This window comes from Odontesthes bonariensis, chromosome 18, assembly GCF_027942865.1.
Source record: "Odontesthes bonariensis isolate fOdoBon6 chromosome 18, fOdoBon6.hap1, whole genome shotgun sequence".
Lineage (NCBI taxonomy): Eukaryota > Metazoa > Chordata > Actinopteri > Atheriniformes > Atherinopsidae > Odontesthes > Odontesthes bonariensis.
The window spans coordinates 15,548,993-15,573,732 of NC_134523.1; the positions used below are offsets into that span (position 1 = coordinate 15,548,993).

General features: G+C 39.7%; 2 protein-coding genes across 2 annotated transcripts; one reads left to right on the plus strand and one right to left on the minus strand.

Annotated features, from left to right (window-relative positions):
* The first annotated feature begins 5,728 nt into the window (after window positions 1-5,728).
* On the plus strand, window positions 5,729-8,881 carry LOC142367893 (cilia- and flagella-associated protein 20-like). Its single transcript, XM_075449916.1, has 5 exons — window positions 5,729-5,878; window positions 7,480-7,559; window positions 7,644-7,755; window positions 7,838-8,026; window positions 8,134-8,881. The coding sequence occupies exons 1-5, from the start codon at window positions 5,795-5,797 to the stop codon at window positions 8,269-8,271; spliced, it is 603 nt and encodes a 200-aa protein (XP_075306031.1). The 5' UTR covers window positions 5,729-5,794; the 3' UTR covers window positions 8,272-8,881.
* On the minus strand, window positions 8,724-23,311 carry dgat1a (diacylglycerol O-acyltransferase 1a). Its single transcript, XM_075449915.1, has 17 exons — window positions 22,834-23,311; window positions 20,909-20,996; window positions 17,140-17,180; window positions 16,539-16,624; window positions 15,848-15,900; window positions 15,329-15,434; window positions 14,988-15,116; window positions 14,078-14,152; window positions 13,709-13,812; window positions 13,552-13,590; window positions 13,200-13,241; window positions 12,904-12,948; window positions 12,504-12,616; window positions 12,149-12,214; window positions 11,839-11,926; window positions 11,236-11,298; window positions 8,724-11,136 (listed from the first exon to the last, which is right to left on the minus strand). Exons 1-17 carry the CDS (start codon window positions 23,121-23,123, stop codon window positions 10,990-10,992), a joined length of 1,575 nt encoding a protein of 524 aa, XP_075306030.1. The 5' UTR covers window positions 23,124-23,311; the 3' UTR covers window positions 8,724-10,989.
* Between the last annotated feature and the right edge of the window lie 1,429 nt (window positions 23,312-24,740).

Here is a 24,740-nt window from a genome sequence, read left to right on the forward strand (position 1 = left end):
AAAAGAAGCTGTAATTTGAGAATAACAGAAAGAGTTGAGGCCTCAGGTTTGTTTGTGTACCCAGTTAAAAGTTTGTTCTCTGTCCCCCTCTCACCAACTGGAGTATTTTAATGCACAGTGTACTTTGTTGGCAAATCAAAGCAGTGCATTGAAATGGCATAGTCATCTTATACTGCTTTATGATACCTCTGCATTTAATATTCAAGGTATCTTTGTTTTTATCAGCATTGTTTCTTTTACTATATTTAGGAGAACATAGATAATGGACATATTCAATTCAAATTCAAAAATACTTTATTTATCCCAGAGGGAAATTAAATGTTGATGTAACTCAATTAACTCAAGGAGTTATTATAGATGCTGATGGCTGTGGGCAGGAAAGATTTCCTGTAGCGGTCCGTTTTGCATCCAAACTGAAGAAGCCTTTGACTGAAGAGACTCTGTTTTCCGATAACAGTCTCATGGAGAGGATGTTCAGGTTTGTCCATAATTCTCTTGATTTTCTGCAAAATCCGTCTTTGCATTATTGTCTCCAGAGGTTCCACAGTCGTCCCCAGAACAGAACCAGCCTTCCTTATCAGGTTGTTGAGTCTTTTTAGGTCCCTGGTTCTGATGCTGCTGCCCCAACAGATGACGCCAGAGGAAATGACGCTCTCAACAACAGACTTGTAGAAGATCTGCAACATTTTGTTGCAAACCTTGAAGGACCTTAGCTTCCTCAAGAAGTACAGTCTGCTCTGTCCTTTCTTGTAGATGGCTTCACTGTTGTGTCTCCAGTCCAGTCTGTTGTCCACATGAACACCAAGGTATTTATATTCCTCAACCACCTCCACTTCTTCTCCCATGATGGAAACAGGGTTTGATCTGACCCTGTTTCTCCTGAAATCTACAATCATCTCCTTTGTTTTGTTAACATTCAAGATGAGATGATTGTTCCCACACCATGCCACAAAGCGGTCCACCAGCTCTCTGTACTCAGCTTCTTGTCCATCTCTGATACACCCGACAACTGCAGAGTCATCTGAATATTTCTGTAGATGACAGGAGTCTGACTTGTCCTGGAAGTCTGAAGTGTACAGAGTGAAAAGGAATGGTGAGAGTACAGTCTCCTGTGGTGCTCCTGTGCTGCTGATCACCTGGTTAGACACACAATTCTTCAGTCTGACAAACTGTGGTCTGTTTGTCAGGTAGTCATTAATCCAGGTGATTGTTGAGGCCTCCACCTGAGTCTTCTGGAGTTTCAGACGAAGCAGATCAGGCTGAATTGTGTTAAATCCACTGGAGAAATCAAAGAACATGATCCTCACAGTGCTGCCTGCTTTGTCCAGATGACAGTGGGTTTGTTGAAGCAGGTGTATGATAGCGTCTTCAACTCCAACTCCATGACGATAAGCAAACTGCAGGGGGTCCTGATATGTGCTGGTTTGCTTACACAGGTGGGTCAACAGGAGTCTCTCCAGGACCTTCATGATGTGGTATGTCAGGGCAACAGGTCTGTAGTCATTGATGACTGAAGGGTGAGTTTTCTTTGGTACCGGAACCAGACAGGATGTCTTCCACAACAGTCGTACCTTCTCTTGGGTCAAGCTAAGGTTGAAAGGGTGTTGCAGAATCCCACAGAGCTGCTCTGCACAGGCCTTCAGGACTCGGGGGCTGACACTATCTGGACCTGCAGCCTTGTTCCGGTTCAGTCTCTCCAACTGCCTCTTCACATGACTTCTAGAAACAGAAAAGTGGGAGGGGGAGGCAAAGGGGACAGTAGCATCTCCTCATTGGGTTGAAGACAAACTAGTGGAAGCAGAAGAATCCATGACTGAGGTGGAGGTGGAGATTTTACAGGAAAGCTGTGGGTCAGAGGAGGGTGGGATGTCTCTTTGGCTGGGAACAGGAGGGGAGGATGGTGAGCTTGTTCCTGAACTGAACCTGTTGAAGAATGTGTTCAGCTCATTTGCTCTGTCCAGACTTCCATCCATCCGATCCTCCCTCTGCTTGAGGCCTGTGATCTTCTTCATTCCTGACCTCACATCTCTGATATTGTTCCTCTGCAGTTTACTCTCAAGCTTCTTTCTATACACCTCCTTGCTCTCTCTGATCTTGACTTTGAGCTGCTTCTGTATACTCCTCAGTAGCTCCCTGTCTCGCTCCCTAAAGGCTCTTTTTTTCTTGTTCAATAGTTCCTTTAGCTCACTGGTGATCCAGGGTTTGTTATTAGAGAAGCATCTCACTGTTCTGGTGGGGATGGTGTTGTCCACACAGAAGTTTATATAGTCAGTCACACACTCAGTCATGGCATTAATGTCCTCTCCATGTGGCTTACAAAGAGAAATCCAATCGGTTGCATCAAAACAACCCTGTAAGGCTTCTTCAGCTTCCTCTGACCACTTTCTAACAGTCCTTTTTGTGACAGGTATTCTCTGGACAAGGGGTTTATATGCTGAATAGAGAGAAAAACAAGGTTGTGATCTGATTTACCCAGGGGAGGTCTTGATTATGTTAGATTTGGTTCTTTTAGTTGGAAACTCAAGAAAGGACCGGAGTAATTCAAGTGATAATGAAGTCTTTAATTGATGGCAACAAGTGAAGTATTTTAGCGCTGGTCTCAGTATGACAGAACTCTCGCAGGAATCCGTCAGACAGAGCCACGATTTCCGGGTATCATTTGTATTTATAGCCTCATAGGTTGGACTCACACTCGACCGAGTATGATTGGACATGAGTAGGTTCAACATGCTTCGTCATATTCTCTGGATCAGCCCAAAACAATGTGTGTGTGTGAATCTGCCCTTGCTTTCCCAGGCTTTCCTCATTGTTTTGTCTTTCTACTCCTGGATCACTTTAGGTCATAATGGAAAAGTACTGAGACTTATTTCATTCATAATGTCTAAGAACAAAGCCAATTTTAACAATTCCGAATTGTATGAATCCTTGACATTTGTGTAAAACAAATCCAATGTCTTGTTTTCTCTGGTAGAGCAGCTGACAAACTGTTGAAAAGTTGGCAGTGTAGCAGAGAGTGAGGCATGATTCAAATCACCAGATATTGCCACAAAAGAATTGGGGTGTTGTGTTTGTATCTTAGCAACAACGGAACTGATGACATCACATGCAGTGTCGGCAACAGCTGAGGGTGGAATGTAAACAGCCACCAAAACAACACTGGTGAACTCTCTTAGCAAATAATATGGATGAAAACTTACTGCCAATAGTTCAATGTCAGGACTGCAGAGACGACTCTTCACAGTAACATGTCCTGGGTGACACCATCTGTTGTTGACAAGCACTGCCAATCCACCCCCTTTCCTTTTCCTGCTACTCTTTAAATCTCGATCTGCTCGTACAGTCAGGAAGCCCGGCAGAGAGACGCTGGAGTCGGGGATATGATCCTGTAGCCATGTCTCAGTAAAACACATAATGCTACATTCCCGATATTCTTGCTGAGTCCTTGTCAAGGCTAGAAGTTCATCCAACTTGTTAGCTAACGATCTTACATTGCCCATGATGACGGATGGCAGAGATGGTTTGAACTTCTTCTTTCTTTCTCTCCTCTTTGCTCCTGCTCTGCATCCACGACGCCTCCTTTTCAATTCCAGTGGGATTTCTGGCTTCAGTTATCGAATTATTTCTGCTTTTCCAATGTTAATCAGCTACTCCCTGTTGTAAACCACCCTGTTGCTATGGTGATGCATCATAACAAAAGAGCAAAATATACAAAAGTATTGGGAAAAATCAATCAAGCTGCACAGCATCCAAGGCAGGAAGGAACAGTTGTCCAAAAAATGCAATTTCTTCCAAGAAAAAACAGGAATGAAATTTAGAAAAAAAGAAAATATCAATGTGAGGTACAGAGCTACTCCAACGTGCTGCCACCCTCAGCGGCGAATTCTATGACAAAGAGCGACACCTCTGAAAGAGTTGAGGCTGTGTTAAAAGTGATATGTCAAAACTGAGTTAGCCTCTTCTGTATCCATTTGACCATCTATTTGAAATATCCCTACCTCTAATTATTAATGTTTTTCCTGGTAGAAAAACCTTTAGGCCAAAACATACTGTCACTTGCCTCTTTGCATGACAGAGCTTTAACCTGCATTTGTGGATGGCTCAGAGAGCTGTGTTCACACAGTGATTTGTGGAAGTGTTCCTGAGCCCATGCAGTGGTTTCCATGACAGAATGTTTGTAATGCAGCTGCCCGAGGGCCCGAAGATTACATCATCCCACACTGATTTCAGCTGACCCTTGCACACGCAGATATTTCTAGATGAAATAATATTGGGCATTGGGTAACATTCTGAAATTGGCCCACACCTTGTAGACACAGTTTTTTTTTTTTTTTGCTGTTTAACCTTTCAGGCTTTCAGTTTCCCACATCTCTGCTTTCTTGACACGTGTTGCTGCCATCAAATTCACGATGGAATATAATAATATTTTTCATGAAACGGCAAAATGTCTCACTTTCAACATGTATTCTAATTTGTATAACATTTTGGTTTAAAAGATATGAAAACCATTGCAATCTGTTTTTTTTCATTTACGTTTTACGTAGTGTATCGGCCCTTCATCTATGAAGATGTGGCGAGGGGAGGTGAAGGACAACGCCACCTGGGGGATTTCACCCCAGGAAATCTCTTACAACAAGCGGACAACACAAGTTCAGTACCCAAATATACAGGACAGAGACGTGGTTCCAAAATAAGATGTTTATTAATTTCAATCAAAATAATTACTAAATGAAGATCTGAAAAGAAAAAGAATTAATGGCACAAAATAACTCAACTTATGAAAATGTAACATTTATTAGCAAATATCTTTTACAAAACACTAAAATTTATTCTTTAAAAAAAAAAAGAATAAACACTTATGCCGAAATTAACAAAAGGGGTGAACAGAAGCCAGCTATAGGGAGGCAGCCTACCAAAGGGTGTGTTCCAGGAGTGCAACAACTTACTCACCACGCGTGCTCTCAGCAATCATAGCAAAATGGTGCAGCACTGCAAACTGTGTCCCAGTGAACTTTAACACTACAAACTTGTGAAGGGGAACCACACTACCATGCCTAGCCTCCGCTAAAGCCGACTAATGCCACTAAAAGAAAAGAGAAAAACACAATATTAAACAATTAAAAACACCAGTTGGTTCTAAAAGAATCTTAAAAGCAAGCTAAAACCCAGGCAAAACAGCAGCCGACAACCTAGATAAAAAGGTGCACAGGCTAAGCCACTGCAAGGTGTGCTTCCAACTAGATGCAGACACCAGTAACACTAGGCCAAAAGGGAGAGGAAACCAAGACCAGCAACAGCCAGAGGAGAAAGAGGCAGACAAAGAAAGTCAGGAGGCCACAGGTGCTTTAAATGCCCTCAGCCTAATCAGGGGAAGGTAGTGGCCTGAACACAGGGGTGTGTTCAGGAAATGACCTAGTGCACCCCATCACAAAGAGAAACAGATTGTGGTTTTGGCTGAAATGAGCTGTTACCATGGTTACCGGGATGTGCCAGCATTTAAGGATCCGTGAGAAAAAAATTATAAAACTTAAGTTCCTACACCTATAGTAGGTGTAGGAACTTCTGTAGGTGTCTTTACTTCTCCAGGAAAGACATGTTGATTTTTTTTTTTTTTTCCAGCTGTAACAACAATTGTTTAATTTACTTACGTATTTATTTCTTACCACGTGGAACCACTGGCTTTTCACAGGGAAACAAAATCTGTAAACAAACGTCGGTTAGCAACCATGGCACATAGCAACGGTATTCCTGGTCGATATATCTTGGGCACAACCATTTTGTACTCAACAGATTTAAGATGTTTAAAAATACGTTCCAGAGCGGGTTTTTGTCTGTTTTATACAGCCTAGGCAGTAAACCACTTGAAATATGGAACAAAACGGTAAGCAGCGACTTAGAATGGATGTTATGAAGCCAGGCTCAATTAACTTATTTGACAAATTTTACAAAAGTTTTGTTCTTGAATGTTTATGTTGCATGCAATGTCAAAACTACAGACGGGTGTTGTGTCAGTTATATGTAGCGTTTAATACCCATCAGTTTTGGTCGGTGGGGTTCTGGTTTCTTACTAGTTTAGTTGTTATGTTTAAAACTAAACACAGCTTATGGCCATAACTGATTTTGTGCATCATTGCTTATTTGGACTTTGTTTCGGGGGCTCGTGGCTTTAATAAAATGAGGCAGCTGGTGTTATTTCGATGTTATTAAGTTGATTTAAATACATTATTAAATTCACCCCAGTCCTCAATTCTGACTGGTTAGTTGTAGTTGTAGCAATGCAGTTTTAAAGGTGCTGTTGCTAAGCAACACTTAAGCAAAGTGACAGAGGAAGATGTAGTTTGTTCAAGACAGTTTGAGGTCTGCCATCAGCTCCTAATTATAACTCCTCACTCTGCAGACTGAGCTCCCTTATAAGAAGCTGAATAACAGCCAGACTGATGTCCAGAAGATCAGAAATTGTGATCAGCTTATGCAAAGATATTAGGAAATCCTTCATTACAACTGACTTTAATTAAAATGTTGTTTCCGTGACTAAGATACAGTATACATTGTGAGCAAGGCACCCATTTGTAATATTCCCTAAATATCAAATAAGTAGAAATAGCATAACCTCTTAACAAGTGTGATACTTCTATGCCGAAAATAAACGTTTCACTGTTGTTACTAACTGAATATCTGTTTAGATTTACTCTATACAAAGTACAGGTAAGTTACTCAGATTCTCCTGTTGTCCTCTTTTCAAACTTTAAACGTTTTTTGGTGACAGCCTTTATTCTTTCTCAACATGGAGCACTGATTTTGCATGTGCCTTTTGCAGCAGGGCATTCTGTTGCTCTGCTTTTCTTTTTAAGAAAACCAATATTTCTTCTATAAGATTCAGGACAGGCCAAATACCTCTGTATGCTTCAGATGATCACCATGCTGGAATATTCCTTTTATGCCACGCTTCTAGAGACTGGAAGTCCTCAGTTAGGCAGTGTAGTGCTTTTGCACAAATGCAACCCAATGTGATCACACTTCAACTTGTGTGTTTCACTATCAGGTCTATGCATTCACTGCAGTGGTCCAGGCTGAGTTCTCAGTAAACATGCAGAAGCCTAGTTTTTATTTTATTTTTCATAATCGAAAATATTTCACTGGTCAACTTAGGATTAATACAGTCATGGCTAGTTGGCTTACATTGTCAGGAATCATTTGACATTTCAGTGATTTTGCACTCTCTTCCAGTACATTGTGTGTGCAAAGCAGGATATCTAATAAATATGAACATGGGCGGCTGTTTGTGTAACAGCGACATTATTTTTAAATGACCTCAGACATGGTTTGGTTTTGAAACCAAAAGAGATATTGTTTTCACCTGTACAGCATATTACATCGTATAAATTTAGGCCTCTGAATAACTGTCTGCAGTGTGCTAGTAAGAACAGCTTGATTTCTGATTTAAAACAAACAAAAAAATACTTATCATTTGTGTGTTCCCAGGTGAGAAATGGTCATATCAAGAAAATGACAGACAAGGACATAAACTCGACAGTGCTGGAGGTTCTGGGAACAAACGTCAGGTGACTTCTGTTGACTCATTTATCAGCTCAGGTTCACTTAATCAAGCATTAGTCTCACTTGAATCAACTCTCCCCTCCCTGCAGCACCACCTATATAACATGCCCCGCAGACCCCAAGAAGTCGCTCGGCATCAGGCTTCCTTTTTTGACCATGATCATTAAGAACCTTAAGAAGTATTTCACCTTTGAAGTCCAGGTACACGTTCACTCTTTCCTTGATGACATCCTATAAATTCATGGTCACCAGTGTCGTCTGCCTCCTCATTTCTTTCTCTCAGGTGCTGGATGATAAAAACGTTCGAAGGAGGTTTCGGGCAAGTAACTATCAGAGCACGACCCGAGTGAATCCGTTCAACTGCACCATGCCCATGAGGCTGGATGAAGGCTGGAACCAGATTCAGTTCAACCTGTCAGACTTCACCAGGAGGGCCTATGGAACCAATTATACTGAAACACTACGTGTACAGGTCGGCACACAGATGAGTCAGCAGTCTTCAGATGCTATTTGCTCTGACGGGACTATACAATCTCTAATTGCTTCTCTCCCGCCATCATTTTGACCTGTTTTTCTTAGATTCATGCAAACTGTCGTGTTAGGAGGGTGTATTTCACAGACAGACTCTATTCTGATGATGAACTCCCTGCAGAGTTTAAGCTCTACCTGCCTATCCAGAACCAGAAGGCCAAAGTCAAGACAGTATGTGCAGTCTGATAACTATTCATGTTTTTGTTCAATTAGAGGTAGACAGAAGAATATTGTTCCGCATTATGGCAGCCGTCGGCGACAGACAACTTTCACTTCTTGATATTTGTGTTTGTTTCTTGCAGCAATAGAGCCTCTGGAGCCTCACCGTGCCCCAGATTTGGTTTAGCTCCGATTTTGTGAAGTTAGGTGTTGCCGTCTGTACAATAAAGCTTTTTTTCTATGAACTGATACGTCCTTACAGCTGTAAAAGATGCGATTCTTGTCAGAGGAAAGTACTTAAGAAATGAAATCATTAATAGTTGGGTAAGACATTGGTCAATAGTTAAAGTGTGTCGTAGACACTGATCTGTTTGCAGGTTGTTAAATGACCAAGAAATCCTGATTCCTGCTTGTTCTACTAGGCTCTACTGCTTGTTTGTAAAAATTCTAAGAAAAAAAGACCAGCTTTTTTCATCAGATATAAACCATCTTTATCAAACAGCACAAATATTTTAAATGAAAGATGATGAAAATTATTTGCATTCTCAAAAAATAATCATGGTTTCACTCAGATTCCCCTTACATTATGAGCAAAACTGGCAATACATTAATTTCACATCCCGTATCCATTACTTCAGTCATAAATAAACTCTTAAAATGTTCAATGCAAAGCTGGATTTTTTCAACTGGACTCATCAACAGTTCACATGGTGTGTAAGAAGCTGTGGTGAGAACACTTTTCTGCTGATTCAACTCTGGTGGCGAAAAAGCTCTCGCCATTTAGACACACAAAGTTGTTGACTTAGTAAACAAGACGTGCGACCTCAAGAAAAGTCCTCGGATGGTCACTCTGTGGCATCCGCCACAAAGGCTGAACCAGCATCACACTAACTGACAGGTCTGTCGCAAAGCTGCAATCTATGTCGATAAAAGTGGATCAGACTAACACACATTCAACTTAAATACCTAGAACATGATGAAATGTATGCAGAACTGTCATAAAATAATATATTTTCAAGTAAAATACAAAGAAAAAAGTTGCTTTAAAATTTAGCATTTCGTTACATTCGGATACGAATTTCAAATAAATCCCCCAAACCCCCCCATGAGTCTACTCGCTACACTGAAAAAGGTTAAAGTCTGTTTCCTATTTCTAATGTCTTCTCTAAGTATTTGGCATATTTTAAAATGTAAGCGCATTATTCATTTTTTTTTTTTTTTTTACAGCAGGCACTTGTTATTTAGGATGTTTGATACCCTGAAACGTGATCAATAAGGAGAAAAATACAACCCTTGTTTCATATGAAAAGCTCAAATTTGTTTTCTAAGATCAAATCTTAAATAAAGCATCTTCTTGTATTAACCCGCATGGCAACAGTGGACCGTTATCAAAGTAAGAAATACATTTAATGTGAATACTGTTGGAACATCTAACAGAAAGAGGCCGTTTGAGAATCTCCTTTTCATCCTTTCAACTTGCACAATTTAACAAAATGTCACCACGTAAATCATACGGCACACAAATTAGTGCAACAAAAGCTGTTCTCTTTACATGATCGATTAAACTCGGAGAATACATTCATAGAAATCTATTGCTCGCGTCAACGGCATGCATTTCTGCAAAGTGCAAAAATAAAAAAAAAAAAAAAAAAAAAAAAAGGTGAATTGGTTCCAAACAGGTGAATCAAACACTGCCTCAAATCACAGGTTTAGCACAAAATTGTCAGCGTGGCAGAACTGAACTGCAAACAGTCATATGAACAAAGAGAAATTCAAAATAATAAGCAAATCATCAAACAACTTGAGCTGCAGATCAAAGACAAATTCAAGGCAAAGTACAAACATGAGTGTTAAACTATGAGTTTGCATTGATTGTAGGTGAGAAACAGATCCATGATTGTACAAACAAAGTTGAAATAATGTCCCTTCGGTTCGTCAGTAAAGGGAACCTTGCTTCTTTCAATCATGGTTAACAACTGGATTCACTGTGTGTAATACTGTATTGCACCAAAGGTGAAGGGATATGGGTATATATAGAGAATAGATGTTAGAAAATGTCACTGGTCAATTTGGAAACCTGACAACGTCTGAGATGTAGAACTGGAATTTCAAGCCTTACTTTATGGAAGCAAAGTGGCTTTCGAATGCACGAGTTTCCCTGCGATACACAAGCGGCGACTTCTCGGCCACCGGTATCGAAACGTGAATTTCATGTAGGCAGGATCATGTTCTAGCTTTTAATCGCTTGGCAGTGGTTAACATTCGTTGCAACTGACGTGAGTGTATTTTTTTTAAACATTTACAACTCTGGAGAAGTTCGTGGTTTCAAGCAGTGTTCAAGTACTCTCTTAAGCTTAACAAACTGTCGTTAACCTCAAGCAGTAGAGATTTATTAAATGCAACCTTTGCTGGAGCTCATTTGATTTTGTTGAGCAAAATCAGCTTAAATAAATCCTGATTGTTTCCTGTGCTGCTTCACTTTGGGCCCAGAATTAAATGTTTGAAGTTGAAACTATGAACAGATTGTGGTTTCCAGGCTGACAGAGGAACAGTATGTTTGGCCTATGAAAGTGAACTAGAGCTCAATACCAAGCACCTCTCGTGTTGTTTGAATATCCGAGATAACTTCCCCACACTCTGTGGTCCAGTTCTCTGAAGTGCAAAGATAAAAGCTGAGGCAGCTTCAAATCAGCGTTCCGTCATTGTCCATTATTGTTACGAAGGAGAACATGCGTTTGTCCAGTGCTATGAAGTGCTCTCATAATGACTGACATAGTAGTCATGAACATACATCAACACAGCCACTGGCTGTCCAATGATGAGCGAGATCCACACGGCCGCATTGCCGTAGTTTCCATTTAGGTAACGACCCACAAACCAAGCCAGTGGAACCTGAAAGGATTAAAGGCCAAAGGTTAGCATGTGAGCACAGGTCTGTAAAGAAGTCTGAGAGCAGCTTTTTAGAGAAGGTTTTGGTTCTGTGTGTCTTACCTGAGCCATCATCCCCATAAAGGCCCACAGTCTGAACATCTTCAGAGGAATACTCACCAGGTACTGAGCAGGAAGGAGAGAAGGTTTGCACATGATTAAGTGTGTAAATGTGAGGGGAGAGAGCCCACATGCTCCTAACACTCAATAACAATCACAGCTGTTTAAAGCTGGTTTTTGGAAACGGCATTAGCACTATTACATGAACTTCCGTAAATCCTGCTAAAAAAGTTGCTTGAGATGACTGAGTTATAAAGTGAAGTTGGACTTTTTTTGCCAGTCTTTTACCTTTAAAAAAAAATAAATAAATTCAAGCAGTTTCAATGGATTTTCATTTAATACACATAAATTAGCTGACTAATCGTGACCAGTAATATTTACCCACTTTAAAAAGTCCCCCCCCCTCTCCCTTTTTCATAGAATGAAATGTCAGACATTTCAACAATTTACATCCTGTTTGGTGCTTTAGGAGGAAGTGGTTAAAACAATTGAGGCAGTGATAAAAGAAATACTAACAGTTTTTTGCACAGGAACATGAAAATAAATGGCACTAAAATATTGTGTAAAGACCTGCGAGTCTTGTGTAAAGACTCAGTGTTTGTTTACCTCATGGAAGAAGGCAGAAACCAAGAAAACAGCAGTTTGAGCCAGAAACTTGTTGATCCCCCTTCTCAACATTGGCTTATAGAAGTGTCTATAAAAGACAGACATACATACATACACAGGCATCACCATATTTGCATTTGTAATCCAACTGAAAATACAAAAAAAAAAAAAAACCCACCTTGACTGGTTTGCTATTGTACTCGTTGTGTTTTATACAGACTACAACGAGTGTGAAGCCAAAACATCAAAAAGTGGTGTCCATTTTGAAGACAAAAAGTTAGATAAATCCCATATAAAGCTTGGTGCTCACCTCAGACACCACTTGTGTACTGGGATATTCCAGTTGGCCCAGAAATATGTGACGGTCTCAGAGTTCCTGAAATAACCAAAATAAATTTATAAATAAATAAAGGTTTGATCTCGAGATTATCAGGTCCTCTGAATAAATGCTACACCTTTCAAATAAATACATTTCTATCCTCATGTGTAACTGTTTGTATGGGAACTACTTGTACTTATAATCACCACCATGACTTCAGTGATGTACTTAGATTTAAATAGTTCACAGCTTTTTTTTTTTTTTTTTTTTTAAAGAGTGTCCTTCAACCTAAACACAGTGTGTCTGTATACGCTATGCCACTGAATACTGTAAGATCTCCACTCACCACCAGTCTTTGTAGAACTCTCTGTCTCCAAACTGCAGCAGCTCTGCCACAAAGTTCATAGAGGAGTGGAAAAACCAATAAAAGAATATTAACCATATCAGATGGTTAGGGACCTGGGATAGAAATGGAGAGGAATAGGTGTCTGGGTTGGTAAGGTTATTCTACTGTCGCTTTTCGTCCAATAACATAAAAACTTCGAAAGCAACACGGTTCACCTCAAGTGGCTTGTTCTGACCCAAAAAAATTCTTATAATGATACATAGAGCCCCAATAAACAAGTGAGACACTGATAATGATCAGTGTGATGTGAACAGCTCATATAAGGTAAAGTGGTGTGTGTGTTTTTTTCGTTTTTAGTTAAATAAAGTCACAAAGGTCACTGCTCTGTCATGATACACACAGCTAGTTTCAGCAGTCGCTCCACCATCCGGGAAAAGTCCATTTCCTGTGAAACACAAGGAATAAAACAATAAGTTTTTATAACACAAATTACAGAAACCTTCTTCCCTTTTTAAAAAAAAAAACTGAGCGACTATTAACTGTTCGTAGTATGTAAGTTCAATTTAGGGCAGAGTGTGTTAACAAGGTTATGGGAAAGTGGCCAAATGTTACGCAAGACAACTGTATAAAAAAAAAGCTTTTCTTTTGCAATAAATACACACAGTGTGTATCTGTAAGTGTAAACAGTTCACATACCTGGAATGGTTTCATTGAGTTCTGAATAGTAGGAACCATCCACTGAAAGAAACACACTTCAATCATTCTGTGTCGTTTTTGAAAGTTTGACTGCGTTTATATAATGGTATATTTGAACTAATGTATGTAATATTCAGAGAAAAAATAAGCATTACAGTGAAAGTTAGCTTGTTGGGTAAGTCCTAATCAAATTACACATTGCAACTGGGTTTAGAAAATGAGTTAAAATGACTATAAAGCACAACAAAAGAGTGAAGAAAAGAAAAAAAGAACTTGCAACACTGATAAAGCGTGAATCTGGTGTACATTTGGCGTGCTTGTGCTGTGCATGTGGTGTGACTATCATACAAACCTGCTGTATCAATCCCACCAACAACTGCATAAGAAAAAGCTGCAACAAAGAAAAATTTAGGATTTAAACTAAATATGCATACATGCATACTATTGAGAGTCAACTTAATTGGGCCATGAACTGATAAGTTGGAACAATTGTAATAATTTACTCTCACCATTTCAAAAAGCCTTCTTATCAGGAACCCTTTGCGTATTCGAGAAGATCGTGGGAAGTTGAGCTGGTAGCAGAGAGTTGGGGCAAAAACAAAGTAGTACACGTCTGAAGACAAACACACAAGTGCGGACAACTGGTTATTCAGCAGCAAATGTACAACACTACATTAAGTTCTAGAGCAAGCTTGATTTTGAAGTAAAACATTTTGAGATTTAAATATCTTTTACATTTAAAACTTGTAACATGTAATTGCTCCATTATGCCAGCGAATATCATACAAAACTACTGGGCCATTGAACTGGTCAAAGTAATGTGTTCTTGCTTGAAGTTCTGATCTATTATACTCAAGACCGCAATCATGCATGGTCACCTCTATGTGTGAGGTTGCCTGGGTAGGAGACGTGTGAATGAACTGCTGACCCATTCAACTGTGCCACATTGGGACCTGGAAAAAAAAAAACAAAAAAAAAAACTCGGTAATAATTGTAATTCCGTCATAATGCAGCCTAAAGCCCCGTTTCCACTATGCAGTCCGGTACGGGTCGGTTCAGAACGGTTCGCTTATTTCAGTGTTTCCACTACCACGAAAGCGTACCGGTCCCATGGTACCCGTTACCATTTTTGTAACCATTTGTGTATTTTTGCTTGGGGTACCTAGCACACAGGACCAGTTCCCTTGGGGAGGAGCCTGGAGTGCTGAGGAGGTGCAGGTTCTGCTCTCCGTTGTTGGTGAGGAGGCTGTGCAGCGGGAGCTCGATGGCGCTGTGCGAAACGAAAAAGTTTTCCAGCTGATTGCTGCAAAAATGGCAGAGAGTGGTTTCAACCGGACCGCGAGCCAGTGTCGCATTAAGCTGAAGAAGCTTCGGAGCGGTCGACGTAGTGACGCTTCGACACGCACTCCGCCCACCCCTGAGGGTCCCCTTTGTGCCGTGGGAACGCAAAGCTGACCCCAAAGCGACCCGACCCGTACCGTACCGATACGAAGTGACCCGAACCGTACTGACAGTGGAAACGAGGCCTAAAATAGTTCTAAACCACAATCACTTCACAAACAGTCATGATAATTCATTTGTGAACACATTTTCCTGAATGAACACAATGAAGTATTAAAAAAAAAAAAATAGTTCTAAACCACAGGCAGTGACAATGCTACTCAGGTTACACAACTTTGATTTACAACGTTCCTCAGTGAACCTCAGCCACCGCTGGATGGTGTTGGAGCACGACAGTAAAATAAAAATACAATCCTGCAATCATGAGTTGTATCTTGATACACTTACATGAACATGATCGTGTCAGTCTTTTGGCTTTGGCTTTTCTGATTTCTCTGCACCACCTGTTGGTATCTTGGTAAGAGTACAGCTTGAGAAACAGCACAGTGTAGATTCCTAGAGAGAGCACACCACCCACTGGCACACAGATGCACAGACAACCACGAGAGCCAATTAACTACGTGCAATAAATGATCATGATGCAATAGATGAAAAGCGCCTGTATGCTTTGGTTTAAGTAAACACCATTTTTGTGTTACCATCAAAAAGCACACATAAAAAGTTTTACCCAAGACACTGAGGGTCATGTATGCTGCAAATCTAATGCACAATCTAGTATTTAAACATACCTGGGGTCATGGAGGTCACAGTGAGCACTATAAATGAGGGAAATATCAACAAGCATGTCAGGTTGAAAATGTGAAGAATCCATCCGGAAGTTTCAGAGATTGTACCCTAGAAAGGATGATGGAGGAAAAGTGTCCTATTACTGGAAACATTCTTTTGTGATCATATATTTCCTTGCTTTCAGAGAACGACAGCATTTTGATATTCGCCGACGACGATTTGGACAATATACACCATCTAATCTGGATCAGCAGTGGGTTCATCATCGGAGTGAACAGCGGGCATAAAAAGGAGTGGAACTGTGTCTATAAGGCACCTGCTTCAAACCAACATAATGAAAGATCCCAGAGTGATATCAATCGACCCCATTTTGTTTACAGTATATGAAAATAGTATCACCAAAATGTACTGTCATATCTAATGAAAATAGGTAATAAATATCGAATATCGTAAACCGTGGTTCAAGAAATCCACAGTTGAGTAGTGGGTCACAAGCGGTGAACGTTACAGTAAGGACTTACCACAGCCAGACGTCTCTCTGTATACAGTGCTGCTAAGATGAACACGTTGGACACTAAAACCCAAAGCAGAAAGAAATTCATGGGCCACAGCAACTCAAAGATGTGAACAATCCCTTTTTAAACCATTAAGTAAGGTAAACAGTCGAGGTAGTCAGTGGTGATCATCGCCAACTATGCTTCTTCTGGCCATGTCTGAGCGTCTGGACCACTGAAGCATTAAACTGTGTCAGATAAGTCTTTTGTGACATTAACAAGCTGTGAAACACAGTTTACTAGGCCAAAAATAAGTTAAAAAAAACAACTATCCAAAACTCATCTACACTGATTTTGGAGTGGGAAACACAGCAATCGTATGTTTAGTTCAACTGGAACATTGCTCTAAAGGTCACAGTTGAACATCTGGTTGTAAGGGAACAACATGTGTATTTGGTGATATGACAAATGGCCAGCATTTGGCAGAAGTATAAAAACAAGCCTTTTTACTTCTTAACTTCTGTCTTGTGTTGTGGAGGTGAGATCAGATCAAAAGTGTTCACCTACCAGGTGAACCAGGTACAACACTAAAGCACTTAGAGCTGTCCACTTCTGATCAGATCACCCAAGATGCACCTTCACGACGGACGTAAATACGAAATAAGACATTCACGCTGCGTTTAGATTACAGTAATTCAGTAAAATAAAAGCTTCATACCAATGATTAGGCAAGCTGCTGGCCAGCTGTAGGGGTCCTTTAAGAAAAGAGACACCACTTGAATAGGGTCTACCAAGATGCCATACCTGGAGGAGGAGAAGGAGAAGAGAAATTAATATTAATGATCCAACAAGGCATCATTTTAATATAAGGTTGCATTAATAGTTACATTATGGTGAGCTGAACTTCACTCCCTTTTGATATCACAGTGAGTGGTATAATTATGGGATGAGAGGAGGTGAACAGAAAAAAAACCAAACTGAACTTCTAATCTAAAAAAGAAATCATCTTAATAATCTAAAGCTGACATAATTGTTTTGATTCAAAGAATAGATACATTTGCACTCTAGTAATGAATTTACTTTAAGTTGTTTCAGATGGAGACGCTCTTATCTTTTCATTACATCAAGATAACAATCAATGCTGTGTAATAAAATGCAACAAAGTGCTTATTTCAGGGGCAAAGATTAAAGGGGAATGCAGGTGTGAGGTCAAATGTAAGGGGCCAGTTGCATCAGTGCAAAGGAGGGATTTAAAAAAACAAGCGGTTGTGTTTATAAAATAAATCTAAATTTAGGTTTGTGTATATCTGCATACTCACTTTATAATGTTCTCCAAGAAGAGACGTGCATTACTAAGAACCTACAAATAAAGAAAAAACGCTGAGAGTTAGCGAGAAACATACAGGACAAATATTCAAGAGCTTGAAGTCGTTGCGCATCTGGCCTTCCAATGAGTCTGACCTTTGTTAATAGGCTAAAAAATGCTTAGCTATAAATCTTGCTTATCATTTCCCTTTCAACAACCTCTACTTGTGACTGGCCTGCAGGTTTAACTGTTTTTTCTCTGCATGTCTGGAGTTAGTTGTTGTTCAAAGCAAGAACAAAACAAAAAAAAAAAAAAACACTAGCTGTCCACAAAACACACAGACACAGGTGCACAGCTGAGAGAAGCCAACATCAGCAACGGAAAAGTTTCCCATCTTTCATGTCTGTTTCACATCTAATCTTAGCAACGTATTCCTGCTGCCATTAGACACGGCCTGTTATCACATCCCGCTGCTGCTATAACAGCGTCAACTAAATTACTTTATGATTATGTTGAGCATTTGAGTCCAAGGTTAAAGTCCAGCTTCATCTCAGCTTTGAGATTTCACCTAATTACTCACTCAAATTAGAGGCCAACACTTTACACTGGACAGGTTTTTATATTCTACACATCTTTAGATCATTTTTAATGGAAGTGACGTTCACTGTGGGAAAGGTATTTAGAGTAACAGGGCAGTTAATGGCATATGGTAAGTTCATGCCAAAGTAATGATGCACTTTGGTTTGCCAAGACCCCACAGCAATGTGGTTTTTGATCCAACAATGTAATTTGTCCACACTAGTAACCTTTACCTCAGTAACCTTCAACATGGACAAGAGGATAGTCATGTAGAAACAGAATGAATGGGGCAGGGGTCTTTATGGAACATTTTTTTTAAAAAGAGCATTGCAAAATGAGATTTTGCAATATTTCAATTGCACCAGTCTTTTCTATCATCCCTGTTCACAGAAAGGTCAGTGTGCAAAGGTAGAGAAGGCCGGTAGGTGGCAAGAACAAACGCACCTCAGCAGGGGGTACATTAACCGAACCCCGAGTTCCTGATGAAAGAGCCACTTCATCCTGGTGGCATGCAATTACATTTAAGAACATCTGCATCAATATGCAATCACTTTTTCAGTTTTAATCGACTGTGCTCACATGATTAACTTATTGCAAATCTAGTTTTAATAAAGCTGTAGTAACAAACGTATCCAACGAAACAGTCAGCGCTCCTCGTTGAGGACAAGAGAGACGAATCAGAAGTGTGTTGTTGGTAAGATAAAAATAGAAGTAGATACAGAAGTTGGCTGAACTTTTGGACCCTGACACACTAAGATGATTTAGGAAACAGGTGCCACTAAAAGTTGAATGATTAAACATTTGACCAGAAAAAAATGGAGCTTGCAGGTCTATCGTAATTTCAGCCAAATATTTGGTGGGCTGCACTTCAGCACAAACAATGACACGATGCAGCAAGTGTACCAGCGACCCATACCACATTTAACCAAGGATGACTTGATATTGTATCTTGTACATAATACATGTGGGTCTATTTGTAGAAGGCAAAATTTCTAATAGATTTGTATGAGCTGAGAGACAGAAGACAACTTAAAGTGCTTTTCAGAATGACTTTCCAATGACTCCTCAGTCACCAGAGAGAAACATCCCAGCAGCATAAAACAGGCCGTTCATCAAGTGCCGAGTATGAAGAGGAAGTAAGGATGAGAACATATTAAATCTTTCATTTCTAGAAACATGCACAATTCAGCAACAGACATATTAAACAGCAAAGCTTTGAAATGTACATATGGAGACGGACAGATAAGCACATCTAAGGCTCTCCACTCTACACTCAAACAGTAGGATCCCAAAGGTTTCCTATAAAAAGTGAGCAGAGACAGCTGGCGACCACAGAGTGGAATGTGTGGTTGTTACGGCAATATAAACATACAAAGACGAGATTAATCCTGTCACAGAACTGAAAAATTTGATTTGATGTGGAAAATAAAAACCCACAAAACAAACACATCCGCATATTCAATAACAGGGGCACAGAAATTTACATACACACTCACATATTTTACATAGACTAACAATCTCCATGTATCCAATCATACATGTAGGCCCAGATATGCAAAGCACGCATACTAATAGAAACATGCACAGATGTATGATATCCTAATCATAGTCTGAATCAAACTTTTCCATTTAATTTGGATGGCAGATAACAGGATTTTTGCCTCCTCCAGACAGAGAACTACAGATAACTTTTAGAGATGAACAAACACACTTGAATTCCTTCACAGAAACAAGGCAGAGGCTCTTTTTTCCTACAGAAAAACAGTTTGCCTGAAGTGACCTCAGCCAAACAGCATAATCAACTTTGACACAAATAACTTACCTTGAACTCGTAGTCAAAGAACCCCCCCCATTCTGTAGCGACAACCACGTTATCTTAAATTTGTCTACGAGAGGCCTGATCGGGTCTAGTCCCAACCATTGGTTCTATGTAGGACTGTGTAGCAGTGACCTTGTAGTTCTTACTGACACCTGTTCTTCAGTACAGTTGGAGAACAACTGGATGCTTCAGAAAACCCGTGTTCGTGTTCCCACTGATTCAGTGACTGTTGTGACTCGCAGTGATTTCATTCATGCAAAAATGACGCCGTGCGGATATTATCAACGACACAGGAATATAGCTACATCGGTTTCAAGATTTAAGCTGGGCCAGTTTGAAAAATATGCACCCTGACTGTGGGACACAAGCTCCATGTCTGCCCATTACTCATTTTAGACGGATTAACACTCATTTGGAAACGTTAATTTAACTTAAGGACACAAGGACATGTAGTCAACTCCGGTGAAGCCATCTTAGCCATGCAGCTAAACTCTGCTTCATTGTTGACATCTGCCCGCTGCTTGACATGATCAAGTGAGGATAATTTGTTTTATTTCTTGTGAACATTATTTATTTGTGTGTGAGAGCTGGAGATAGATCCGACCTCAATATGAAGCCTCAATAGCTCAAAATAAATAAGTAACTTGACTTAACTCCAGCTCTGAGTACTCACGTTGCCGTCCAACATGCATTTCTTGAGCCGTTACAGTTCTCCTCTCTACTAAAAAAAAAAAAAAAAAGATCAGCTCTTTTGATCAAGCTTTTTAGTGACAACTGATCAAATCATTAAGTAGAAAAATTGACAGCTAATGCGTGTGCCCTATCGATCAGAGGACCATTGATCTTTAGATGTGAGTGATAGTCAAATAAAATAATAACATAGTAGCAATAGATGTGGGTAAAATGCCTCACTTTTCTCTTTCCTGTACATATGAGAAACCAGAAATCTCCCTGCACCCATACCAGCCATATTTTATGTAGGAACTCAAAATTATATGATTATATATCAGAATCTCAATGTACATAAAATACCATGAATATAAATGAAGCTACTAAAATGTCTACTGCGGAAACTCCCATCAAATATAAAATGAATTTGTGTCAAAACAAAGGAAACAGTGAACAGGACTGGAGCAAAACTCACGAGTGAGTAACTATGTGTTTAATCTGCTTATGTTACGAGAGATAACATATCAGACACCACAACAATTCAAAGTGTCACAGAAACGAGCAGTTGGGCGTGTACGACACTAGCGTGGGCCGGCACTTTTGCTTTTGTTGTTGAAGCAACCACCAAATTCGCCTGCTGCTAGAGGTCTGATGTTTTGAAAGCCACGAGTGGAGTGGAACGTTTTGTATTCGATGGATGCACAGTTTTACTCACCAGCATGACAACACACCAGTTGAGGATTCCTCTGTAGTTACTGTAGCCACTGGCTGGGCTCAAGAGGGACTCCTGTAGAACGTGACAGCTGAGGAAAAGAGAGGAGAGTTTGGTGACTTTTTTCTTTGTGTAAATCAAACACTTAAAAGTGACTAAATCCTCAGCCATAGTTTCAAAGTACTTTCTTAGAAGTATCCGTGTTACATTCAACCTCAAAAGCCCAGAATTTACTGTAGGTTAACTTTTACTTTGGATGCACGTTAGAATTTAAGATTTAAGTGAATCTCACAACTTTTCAGTATTTAAGAGATGCGAATGATGAATGTTGTTTATTTTTACATGAACCAAATTTGATACTCATGGTTGAGTCAATAAATGAATCACATCCAGTGAGCTAATGTTTGTTTCAAAAACTCCACCGGGCAAAGAAAGGGTAGTAAATATGTATGTTAAAGGCACTGATCCCTGTCAGGATTGCGAAAGAACTGAGTGTGTTCATCAGTCAGGAATTTTTCACAACCATGCATGATGGAGAGTTAAAAAAAAAGAAAAAGATATGAAAACTATTGGAGGGAAGGACAGCACAAACATATAATAAGAAGATAGGAACATAAAAAATGAGGGTAAGAAAACCTAGGAAATCATATAAACAAGTATTATTTCTGTAGTTTATAAAGCCTTAAAGGCAAGAGGGAAATTAAATGTTTTAAATCACAGGTTACAGTGTCAATTGCCAATAAACAGCTCAACTTCATAAGGTGCATGTGTATCATTAAAGGGGCATATGGCGACCTACAGAAGGCTATAGTAGCATATAATGAAATGAGACCAAAAAACAAATACCTGCATTGTAGTTATAAGCTTAAACTTCACGATAACAACAGCACTCAGTCAAACCAGCAGACGAACGTGCAGACAGACAGCAGTTGTGTGCAACTGCAGCATTGCGACAGTCCATTTCCCAGGAAAAGGACAACACACTGATTCACAAGTGCCTCATTAAGAGCGTTGATTTCCACATGTTGAGTGTTACATGCTGTTGGGACGCTGGTCGTCACATCTTTTAGTTTGAGTCAAATAGATGTGGAAATTCAAGCTCCACTCTTTTATGTGAATTACTAGGTGTAGCTTCAACCTAACGAAATGACAGTTTCAAAGACTTATCAAAGAATTATCGGAGGGTGTTAAACAATAAAACTAATGGTTATGTGTAGTGTAAGGGTCAGGCTATTGTGTATTCTACCACCGAGTCTATTCTTGCTCGTATATTACCCGACTTATTTCGTGAATCATTTATCTACCGATTATTCTTTTAGTAATCTGACTGCTGGGCGAATAAAAACTTGATGAATCAAAAACACAGAGTCATCCAAATTAAAGTACTGACAGTTCCACCACACTGTTTTGTGACTATGCAACAAACTGATGTTAGAACATCTTGGATATGAGGTGGAAATGAGGGGCACTCAGCAAATAGCTACACAACATTGTGCCTAAGTGGACAGAAAATGATCTGCTTCAAAAGAAATATGCAAAGCTTATATTTTGAAATTCCTGAATTAATGAGGGGAAGGTGAAATGTTAGTCTGCAGAGGATTATCATAAAAAGGATTATCACTGATGGCAGCATTTAGGTTTTCTGTAACTGGGTCTGTGTCAGAAAATATAAGTCCTAATTCATTTATAGACGGCTTCAGGAAGTGTGAACCAACAAACCTCTGTAATGTGGCAGTTAGCTAAAGTAAACAGCAAAGGAAGCTAATTTCATTTTAAAACACCAGTCTCTTCTTAATAGTGGATGTAAAAACAGAGTTTTTAACAAGACCTATAGAGATAAAACAAAAGCTGCTCTTGACAGTCACCGTTTACTTCCGCATTTAACGTTGGACCGTTATAATGTTTTTCTATATAAAATGAAGGGTTACCTGAGTCTGTCGTTGATATCTTCCACTGCACTCCTCTGTTTCTTCGGGCTGTTAGTGCGCTGCTGCTTCCCTGACACCCCCACCTCTCTGTCCACTTTCCCGTTGTGACTTGCATGCTCAGAAACGTCTGCTACCGTTTTGACTTTAGCGGGATACTGGGAAGGTTTTGCCCCACCATCGTGCCACTTGCCCGCGTTGGCTTGTTTGAGGCTCGCCGGTCCACCGCCAGAGCCGGAGATGGTTGTCCTCCTGCGCGTTGCGGGCCCTCTTGTCTCAGCCCTCTCGCTCATTTATGCGGCTTCAGTCACGCAGCTTCTACCTGCACGACATTGCTAGTACTCGTTTATTTCGGGTTCTCTCCGTCGCTTCACAGTGAGGGGTAAACGAACAGTGGAGGGACACCTTAAGTTTTGCCCTGTCAGTGCTGGTAATGAGCAAGGCGTTTCACCACTAGTGAGGCTCAAGGTGCATTTGCCAGTACGGTTGCCAGATCTGTGTTTTCAGCAGACATCCCCCTATCGAGACGTTTTCCTAATCAACTTCCGGATTGGCGGCTATTCCTCGACTCTTTTAATATGTAATGAGGATAAGATTAGACCACTTAGAACCAACAAATTGCGAAAACTGCCTTTTAAATATTTGAAAATAAATTTCATAAGAGTCAAGCATCTCTAAAGCATCTCCCATCATAAGAAACATATGGTCGCTCTGGATAAAAACGTCTGCCAAATGCATAAACATAAAAACAAGACACAGAGACAACTTTATCCTTCCATCAAGAAATTGGGCCCTGTCTTTTTTAGGTGGAAATATGGAACCAGTTGTAGTTACATCCATATTCTACATTTCCTGGCAACTTGGAGAACAAATTCTGCTATGTGGTAAGTAAATATCAACTAGTCAGATTCCCCAGTTGGTGGATGTGGTTGAATAGTCCAAAAAAAGATACCTCTTATACCTATTCCACAAAACCTTGCTTTAACCTCGATGGAAAAAGGTCAAGGAAAGGTGGTAGGGGAAATCCAATAGGATATAAGGAAAAGACAACGGTACTGCAACAAGAATCAGCCTAAATCAAGCAAATATATATGCAACTGTGCAATTTAAAACACTGTATATACTTATGTATATATGTCCCATATTGTTTATTATTTATAGTGTTTATACTGTTATTTTAATTCCTTTACTATTTTGGTATTTTTCTTTATCTATTGCTGCTGCTGTAACATGAAAATTTCCCCATTGTGGGACGAATAAAGGTATTCGTATTCGTAAATACATATATTTAAATACATATATTTTTACTACCTTTGTTCTGTATTCCCCTCAGATGGTCCTGGTTTATTTCACACAGTTAGAAAACTTCCTAAGCAAAAAAAACAATTTGATCAAACAAGTTACCTTAATAAAGTTTTTCAATCCTAGTTTCAGTATTTCACCTAATTCCTCTAAAAGTTGCTTGTTTTGGTTCTAAAAAAAGCATTACACAAATGCCATCTGTGTGTTTTTTGTTTATCAGCTGGTGTGCACTTTGTCAATCATTCTGATGTACACCATCAAACCAATATTGTGTTGATAGACTGTCAAGAAAAGGTAGACATTGTGATGTAACCCACTGCTTTCTAAAAGGCCATTTTAAAGGTTCACCGCAGCATTTGGCTCTCACCATAATGGCATATCTGGGGCAGGAATTGACCATTTTTTACTAAATGATGGACTTCTGATTGAGCATAATTATATTGCTTTTAGGCCTCTTATCTGACTAATCATGTGACTATTATCAAAATGACTTTTCAGCACACTTATCAGACGAAGCAAATGATAATTAAATGGAGTGAAAATGAATGAAAAAGTACTTTGTTAATCCCAGAAGGGAAATCATAATGCTGCAGAAAGTAATTTCTTTT

Excerpts from the sequence above, each read along its gene's own strand:
- LOC142367893 (XM_075449916.1), top strand. The coding sequence starts at position 5,795 with ATGTTTAAAAATACGTTCCAGAGCGGGTTTTTGTCTGTTTTATACAGC. Across the intron at positions 5,879-7,479 it reads TTGAAATATGGAACAAAACG|GTGAGAAATGGTCATATCAA; the intron begins GTAAGCAGCGAC and ends GTGTGTTCCCAG. Across the intron at positions 8,027-8,133 it reads CTGAAACACTACGTGTACAG|ATTCATGCAAACTGTCGTGT; the intron begins GTCGGCACACAG and ends TGTTTTTCTTAG.
- dgat1a (XM_075449915.1), bottom strand. The coding sequence starts at position 23,123 with ATGAGCGAGAGGGCTGAGACAAGAGGGCCCGCAACGCGCAGGAGGACA. Across the intron at positions 15,901-16,538 it reads AGCAGCTTGCCTAATCATTG|TGTCCAACGTGTTCATCTTA; the intron begins GTATGAAGCTTT and ends TTTGGGTTTTAG. Across the intron at positions 14,153-14,987 it reads ACTGACACGATCATGTTCAT|GTCCCAATGTGGCACAGTTG; the intron begins GTAAGTGTATCA and ends TTTTTTTTCCAG.